Source organism: Portunus trituberculatus, chromosome 25, assembly GCF_017591435.1.
Source record: "Portunus trituberculatus isolate SZX2019 chromosome 25, ASM1759143v1, whole genome shotgun sequence".
Taxonomy (NCBI): domain Eukaryota; kingdom Metazoa; phylum Arthropoda; class Malacostraca; order Decapoda; family Portunidae; genus Portunus; species Portunus trituberculatus.
This window is the reverse complement of record NC_059279.1, coordinates 7,613,456-7,622,500: the sequence shown is the minus strand read 5'-3', so window position 1 is coordinate 7,622,500 and position 9,045 is coordinate 7,613,456. Positions and strand designations below refer to the sequence as shown.

The window sequence follows — 9,045 nt, the reverse complement described above, 5'->3', positions numbered from 1 at the left end:
TATATTTATGAAAAATTTGACTGTTTACAAAGCAGTCACCTGATGCCCCAGTATGTACAAACATGAAACTAGCAGCCTCTTTTGCTGCTGTCACCACCACCACTGTTACCTCCTCCTCCTTCTCCTCTTCCTCCCTCCTCCTCCTCCTCCTCCTCTCCTCCTTCAGTTATCGCAGAGATGTGAAGAGGTTGAGTGCAGACTTGGATTCCTGTTGGTAAACCAACACATGCGTTATGTACACAAAGATTAGTATATGAACAATCATAATAAATGACCAATAGTATACAAAAAAAATAATAAATGAAATAAATAAAATAAAGAAGAGATATTCAATTACATATGAAACAAATAAAATGGAATCACCATAAACCTAAAAAAAAATAAATAAATAAATAAATAAATAAATAAATAAAAAAAATTATGTACCTTCTGAGAGCGTGCTTTACTGAAGACATTCCAGAAGCGCAGAGTCTCATCCCCAGCACCAGTAACAATAGCCTCCCCATCTGGCGACATGGCAAGGTACAGCACCCGGTACGTGTGGCCGGTAAGCTTGGCCACCTGGGCAAGGAGTGGGTAACGCCACACCAAGATCTGGTTCTGACTATATCCATGAGTGGATACCTGTGGATTGACAATTTATGAATATCAACATGGTGTATTAAGTATTAAGTCATACTTGTGATGATGCATGACCTGTCCTCTCACTTGCTAGCTCTAAATCACTATTCTACCTTTATCTCACCATCAACATACACTGTTCTGTCACACTTCATTCACAACCCACCAGTTCTGATGCGTGTTTGGACCATGCCAGATTGCAAACTTGAGATCCAGTGTCAATGCACTGCATCGGTTGTCCTGTCAAGGTGTTCCAGAAACGTATGCAGCGATCAGCTGTTCCACCACCACTAGCCAACAGCCCATGGTGGTGTGGTGACCAAGCAATAGCTGTCAAAATCAAAATGATTTATTTAGTCTATATATTTGCATACAATTCATGAAGATAGTAACACCAAATGTCCAAGATGAATTTAAGGAACTGATTTTTAAAAGATTCCAAAATAATGTTCAGCAAGAAGCACAGGTGTGACAACTCACCTTTTACTGCTGCATTGTGCTCAGTGTACGTCTGAACAGCTGTGAGAGAGTGAAGATTCCACACAAATAACTTGTTGTCATTCCCACCTGAGGCCAGGTATTGGCTGTCCGGTGACCACTTTAGCCCACACACCTCAAAAACACATAAGGTATGATAACATCTTAAAGTTTTAAGTACAAAGTGAGATCTACGTATATGCTTGAAAAATTCAAATTATGAAAGACATGTTAAATAAAATAGTCATAGATTTTTACACAGATCTACTTCACACATGGAAGATGGCACAGGGGAAAAAATTAGAAAAAAAAAATAAATAAATAAAATAAATAAATAAATAAATAAATAAAATTAATAAATAATAATAAATAAATAAATAAAATACAAATCCACTCCTTACTTCCTGCCGGTGTCCAGCTAGCCTGCGATCTGGGATGATGCAGGGAGTCCTTACATCACGTTGAAGGATTAGTCTGTCCCGGGAACCTGAGGATAGGACATCCCCATTCCACGCCAGTGCTCCAACACGAGCTGTGTGACCGTTCAGAATGCACACTCGCTTGCTGCTGGCCACGTCCCATACCTGCACCAACCCTTTGTGTGTGCCTACTGCCACCTGGTTGCCCTACACAACCAGACACAAGGAGATGAGAATGTGGTCAAAAGATAAGGCTTACAAATGATATGATTATGACTTATGAATGAAAATGTTGACTCTTTTAAACACCATCTGGGCCAGTATCTGCTGGACAGATTGATAGATAAACAACAGGAGAGAATAGATAGATGTTTCTTACCCTTTCTGACCAAGACACTGAGGTCACTGTGTCACCATCGGGGGAAAGGTCACACAGCCGAGTGACCTGTGAGGTGTATGCTGACCACAAGTACACACAGTGACCTAATCCTACAGAGAGAACATTTTGAGAGCTCCAGTCCACCAGGTTGAGGTAAAAGTCATCCTGTAACTCTGGAGCATCAAGTACCTGAAAGAACAAGCAAGTGAGAGCATTCCTCTATGCGATCAGATTGCTTTTAAAAATTCCAGATCCTTCATTTTCTTGTATATACATAAATATACAAACCTTAAATGGTATCTTTGATATTTTGCGTGCTGCCTTCCTTGGGGATCTCAGCAGTTTTTGGCTCTTGGCACTAACAGGGGAGAGGGAATAGGGTGACAGTGTGTCCTCCCGCTGCTGATTTTTGCGAGGAGAGAACTGTAAGAAAAAACAAAATGGTGACATAAGATATTGCAATACTAGAATAGATGGAGTGAAACTGTATGTCCATGTCCACATACCAGAACATTAATCCATTATTGCAAGTTAAAAGGAAATTGCATTTTCAGACAAAATAATAACATACATGGTACAAGTTGGGACTCTGAACAGGTGACAGCGCTCTTCTTTCATCAGGAGTGTCTCGAAGATCCTCAATGCTTGTGCCCAAGAGTTCATTCCTCAGTAGAGTTGTGTAGGCTACTCCATCCTTGCCTTCTCCTCCCTCACGCCCTTTCCGCACCTCACTGTTGGCTTTGTTGTTCTCCTATTGGGATTGTGAGACAAAATTGTGGTTCATAAAGTGATGTTACTGCTTACACATAACACTGACATTAGTGGTAAAGAAATTAGTCTAAGCTAGATCAAATATATTAAGAGAAGCATGTAAGCCAGGAAAACTTGTTCATTTTTTACCAAAAATGAGTTTTTATTTTCTTTTATTTCTTTATTTTTAATTTTTTTATGTCCTGGCCTATAGCACCTGTAGGTAACTTGAAGAGTATTGGAAGTGCTGTTCAGCTTCCACTCATTAGTGGTGCAGGCAATTTTATTTATAGTGGTACCCATATTAGACCTAAGTAACCACCCAAGCACATCTTTGATGTAACCACATAGAACCTGGTCATCATGGTGACATGTAGGTAACTTTAAACCACTCAACAAATGGCATAGTTTCAAGGCTGTACTTGGTGGGACTCAAACCTATGCGTGGACATCTGCCCAATCTCCTGCTCACCACCTTATCCACTACACCACCACCTCCTCTTAGATGACAACCTATATAAGACTAAGCAACATGAAACTGTAAAGAAACAAACTCACCTGAATCAGAGCAAAGTTAACATCCCAGTTGGCACCTACTCGTGTGGGGATGAATCTGTCCCCAGTGCGGTCTTTGCTGGGGGATTGCACTGAAATGTGGGCCAGCTGGCGTCGGGGCTGTTTAAGGCAGACCAAAAATGTAGTGTAAGATTTACCAAGAAAAATTTACTTAGTTTTAAAGGTAGAAATGTTGCATATTTCACATTCTTACAATCTGGCATGAGGCAATTACTATAACCACTGACACCCTATCCAGACATAAGATGCATGATACATTATACAACACAAACAAACACACACACACAGTGGTTAGAGCGCTGGCTTCACAAGCCAAAGGACCGGGGTTCGATTCCCCAGCCGGGTGGAGATATTTGGGTGTGTCTCCTTTCACGTAGCCCTGTTCACCTAGCAGTGAGTAGGTACGGGATGTAAATCGAGGAGTTGTGACCTTGTTGTCCCGGTGTGTGGTGTGTGCCTGGTCTCAGGCCTATCCGAAGATCGGAAATAATGAACTCTAAGCTCGTTCCGTACGGTAACGTCTGGCTGTCTCGTCAGAGACTGCAGCAGATCAAACAGTGAATTACACACACACACACACATACACACACTGCATAGTGTAGTGGTTAGCACGCTCAACTCACAATCGAGAGGGCCGGGTTCGAGTCCTGGAAAGCGGCGAGGCAAATGGGCAAGCCTCTTAATGCGTGGCCCCTGTTCACCTAGCAGTAAATAGGTACGGGATGTAACTCAAGGGGTTGTGGCCTTGCTTTCCCGGTGTGTGTTGTGTGCAATGTGGTCTCAGTCCTACCCGAAGATCGGTCTATGAGCTCTGAGCTCGTTCCGTAATGAGGAAGACTGGTTGGGTGACCAACAGGCGACCGAGGTGAATTATATATATATATATATATATATATATATATATATATATATATATATATATATATATATATATATATATATATACACACACACACACACACACACACACACATACACACACACACTGAAGAGTTTCCTTTATTATTACACTACATAGGATCATCAGATATCATGCAAGTTTATCAGTTATTACACATAAAATGCTTCACACCTTCACAACTTTCACCACATCCACTCCATAACTTTCAGAAAATAAGCAAAACATACAAATATGAACCACAACAGAGAAAGGCTAGACACCATTACTTACTGACAATGGTGATGCTGGTGATGAGACAGGTCCATTTTGTTGCCTGAGAAGACGCCTCTCATACTCACGATCCATAACTAAACGTGACACAAAACAAGGCGATGGGTTAGAGGTGTGCATCCTATCCTCTCTACACTGATATCTATCCTGTACGTGACAAAAAGAGTCATGGAGTAGTTTGCCAAAAAAAGAGACCAGAGTGCAAAATAGTGAGTGTGATGCTTTCTTGTATATAAGCTACTTTTTGCAATCTTTACTGCAATGGACCTCACGAACACCACTAAAAAAGGGTTTCCTTAAGCATGTCATTATCTCAAGTTGGTATTTTTGAGAAACTATCCATTCACAATTAAAATATAATCAGAATCACTTTAAGAGGTTTCAATTATTAAACACGACAGAAGGCAGATTTAGATTTCTAAGTTGCTCTGAGGCTTGAGACTTTCAAGATTGTTTTCAGTCTTCTGGATCTTAACAAACAAAATTAGGTATTGCATACAACTTGTTGCGGTTTGCACACAATCCCACTACAGTAAACATATAAAATAATTTTCTTTTGTTTATAACTGGGATTGGTGAGTAGCAGCACATAAGATTTCTTTATAGAGCTGATCCTTCCAATCACACACTGCCATCATGAGACCACCAATTACAACCTTCAATAGCAGTGTCAGTTACACTTTTAATTTGTTTCAGACATATCAGGCATCCTGATAGAGTAGTGGTTCCCAAACTAGGGGTAAATTAGCCCCTTGGGGTAATTTTATATTTTTTTTGGTGGTAATGGAGAGGTGACAGAAAACATATCTGACATTAGGATTAATGTTAACTTAGACTTAGTATGCAAAGTTGTAAAGTAAACCTATTATAAATAATTATCTACTATAAATAATTATTATTTATTATAAATAACTATTATAAATAATTATCAACTATGATTAATTAAGTTAAGCTGAATAACAATAAACATCAAAAACTAATATACAGTTTTAGAAAAAAGAAATATGTATCTAAGTGTGTGGTAGCCCAAAAGTATTTTGACAGGTATGCTTCAAGACAAAAGTCACTCAGTAATCCACATGTCTATAGTATACGTCAGTCGTCACTCACTGCCTGAGACTGCCTCTATTCACCTTCGCCAGGTGTGCAATAATTATCGCAAAATATGATAATTTGGCCTCCCGTGCAACAGGCGATAGCATGCATCCCATTAGATAATGGAATAATTTTTGTAAAATATGTGATATGTTGGTCGTTAATATTGTACTTTAATTTAACCATATGTATCCATGTTGACATAATTTTGTGAAAAGGGTAATATGCTTAGTGTGGCATGTTAAATTGGGTAACAAGCTGAAAAGTTTGGGAACTACTTTGCTAGAGCCTCAGCATCATTGCTAATACATATGGCTAGCCAGTGCAGAGAGGTAAAGTGAGAGAGGTAAAGTGAAAAGGGACAGTGTTCGGCAAAGTTTAAGATGTGACATACAGATGTAACGAAGAGGTTCCACATATTCATTAAAGAAGCAACCAAACTCTCCCCACCTACATTGTCCTGAGAACCATATTACAACCAGTAAGGCACAACCGTACAATTTTTGAGGCCCCTCACTAAGTCTTAGCAGTGTGGGGGTGGGGTTCCAGAGAGGCCCCAGCCCATCAAGTAGGTAAGATTAGGAAACTTGAAATATTGAGGGAAATTTCCTTAGCTTTTTAAATGCCTATTCTTTGCTTTTTTCCTTCTCTACTTTATCATCTGCTCCCTTCTCTCCCCCCAAAAAACAAACAAACAAACAAAAAAAAAAAAAAAAAAAAAGGTATTATTCCAGTGTTTCACCACATTCCACTAGGTGTTTTTTACCCACCTCATGAGATAGAGCTCCTCATGACGAATATTTTGAATCCAATATTCATAAGGCGTAACCTATTTATAATGGCGATACCGAATTTAAAAGATTTAATCGTATTTTTGGCGATCTCACTCCCGAGTCAACAGAACAGAGGCAGACTGGCGCGAGAGCTGCTCGACCCAGGGGAGCGGCTAGCGTGCGGGCCAACATTAGTGACTTGTTTTGTTTGAGCTATTGTTTCCGCTAATTGGTTACTTCCGTTTGAAAGTGAACCGGCAACCAATGAAAAAAAATCATAATTTATTCAACCAATCACGGTGGCCTTGATGCTCGCGGTATGAATTTGAATTCAGTTTGAGGCAAGATGTCCCACTGTGCAGGTTGTGAACTGCATTACTTCAAAGTTATCGCTGAGTTTTTCAAGGATTCTGCTAAATCTGTACAGTTTTTACGTGATCACGGCGTTCTACCTACTGTGGTGCAGTATCCTACTTGTCACCGAGACTGTACGTACAGGGAAGTGTTTTTTACCCACCTCATGAGATAGGTTAGGTTAGGTTGGTTGGGTTGGGTTGGGTTAGGTTAGGTTTGGGGGGCGAAAAAAAAAAAAAAAAACTGGGTGATTTGCGCCAAAAACAAGTGGTAAATTAATTAAAAGCAAGCCGAAATCTACCAGAAAAAATTTGTTTCGTCCAGAAAAGAGAATGTGGTGAAACTGGAAATTTACAAAAAAAAAATATATATATATATATAAATATATAAATGAAAAACAAATAAATTACAATGAGGAATCATACCCAAAAGGATTACAAGTATGTTGAGAAATTATGGAACTAACCTCAGCCTAATAATGTCCAGACAATAACTGTTGATTTCTTGACAAAATATGGCACTTTTCTCATCATAATCTACACACAGAAAGGATCAGCAGTGAGATTATGAACTGGGTGAATCTTATTCTAACTTAATATAGCTCTGAAATGAGAACAATAGTGTTTCAATATCATCACGCCTTGTTTGTGAAGATCACCAGATGCTTACAGTGCACCAATATCTGAAATGCACCTGCCCATCTGGTGGTGAACAAACGGGAAGTAATTCCTGCAACGTAGCGTAGGAGAGGTGTACGAGTCAGTCTGAGCTTTCACGAGGCATCATACCCCAGCAACACACCCATTACCAAGCCAACACTTCCTGGAGTCTTCAGTTCAGCCAGATTGTTAGCTTATGGTAAGAAATGAGCATTTCCTGGCTATAATTTGGTGTACACTCTGCAGGCATAATAATGACATGTATAAATAAACATCAGAACTCTACACCCTCAATTTAACCCCTAATTCTGAAGGGCATCTAGAATATGTGAGGGTCCTGACTCAAGGCCACTCCATATTTCAAAATTTCTCAGTGCAACTTGTTATTTGAATCCTAAAACCACTAGCCACTACACCATTCCAGCAGAATAAGCACCGGAGACCCAGCAAAAGGCTAAAGAATTGGGAAAACGACCGTTACTACACGCAGACTTTTAATATTGTAGTGAACAGCTGAGAGCAACTTCCCTTTAACCACCATCTCTGCAGACCAAGCATTTATTTCTCCTTTTAGTCAATCTTTATAAGGGCAGGAGTGACTGATTTACCTTATTTTGATCTCCTAGGCATACCAGAGGGGAAGGTGAAGGAGGAAGCCCAGGAGCGTTACAACAAGAGGCAAAATATGGCGGCTGTTTTGATTGTTGACAACTGCGTCCGATTTTCTTCCCTGCGTCACTGACCTTGGCTTCGCTCGCCACGGTGTTGTCCACAAAAAAAAAAAATAATACTGATGATGATGATTATTATTATTACCATTACTTTTATTATTACTATTATTGTTATTATTATTATTATTATGATGATGATGATGATGATACCATTTAATGATAATAATAATGAATAACAATAACGATAATGATGATGATGATGATAATAATAAAAATGATGATAATAATAATAATAATAATAATAATAATAATAATAATAATAACAAACAAAATTGTTATTTATTATGTATTATCACATCCATCGTATGTTTCAATGGACTATCATAATTCTGTCCTTATATCAGAAAATACACCGTTATATATTTTGTCTCATTATCTTTACTTTGATAGTTTAATGTTAATCGAAGTTTAGATAATGCATTTTTTTCTTGCGACTTGCTGTCCCGTCCTTGGCTTCGCTCTTGTGCTTCACTTGCCGCGACCTTATCTAAGTTTAAAAGTATGCTATCAAACACGTATTTTCTCTTACCTTTGATAATTTTAGCATTTAGACTCACCTGAATTTAGATCATATCCCATTTACCCTCTAAGTGCGCCAAAAAGGTGATTATGGTTATACAATTGGTGCATATTTTGATAAGGTTAAGAACATCCCAAAGTAAACTTATGAATGTATCAACTGCTCATCACGGTTTGTATATACATTTAGGTAGGTATATAGGTATATATGAGTCTCTGAGGTATAATATGGTAATCGCTACAACAATAACTTTATTTTGTCCACCCATACGAACAAGGACGGGTGGTTGTTGCTTTTCTTCTTTCACTTTCTCCATCAGCGCAACATACGGTATTAATACGAGTCACGGGAAGGAAAAGTATTATGTCAGAATGCTCCATGTAGCTCAGGAAATAAGGATAGGAGTAGGAAAAAATCGATTCAAACCAACCACTTCGATAGTTGTACGTACCAAAAAAAAAAAAAAAAAAAAAATGGTTGGAAGGTGGTTTACCAGAGTTCAGGGTGATTCGGGGTCAAA

At 38.8% G+C, this 9,045-nt stretch overlaps 1 protein-coding gene across 3 annotated transcripts in view; it reads right to left on the bottom strand.

Moving 5' to 3' along the window:
- Positions 1 to 8,006, bottom strand: part of LOC123508605 (fizzy-related protein homolog) — a 20,648-nt gene extending 12,642 nt beyond the window's left edge. For 2 of the 3 annotated variants that reach the window (XR_006675973.1, XM_045262410.1), the window contains exons 1-11: positions 7,883 to 7,995; positions 4,394 to 4,540; positions 3,205 to 3,321; positions 2,468 to 2,647; positions 2,185 to 2,319; positions 1,897 to 2,085; positions 1,500 to 1,724; positions 1,102 to 1,234; positions 788 to 951; positions 427 to 624; positions 1 to 208 (exon numbers count right to left, since the gene is read on the bottom strand). The exon at positions 1 to 208 is cut by the window's left edge. Coding sequence is in view for 2 of the 3 variants with exons in the window: in XM_045262410.1 (XP_045118345.1) it covers positions 167 to 208; positions 427 to 624; positions 788 to 951; positions 1,102 to 1,234; positions 1,500 to 1,724; positions 1,897 to 2,085; positions 2,185 to 2,319; positions 2,468 to 2,647; positions 3,205 to 3,321; positions 4,394 to 4,513 (1,503 nt within the window). In the remaining variant the exon portion in view is untranslated. Of the gene's footprint in view, positions 209 to 426; positions 625 to 787; positions 952 to 1,101; positions 1,235 to 1,499; positions 1,725 to 1,896; positions 2,086 to 2,184; positions 2,320 to 2,467; positions 2,648 to 3,204; positions 3,322 to 4,393; positions 4,541 to 7,882 lie in introns of all 3 variants that reach the window. The other variant, XM_045262411.1, reaches the window with a different exon arrangement.
- Between the last annotated feature and the right edge of the window lie 1,039 nt (positions 8,007 to 9,045).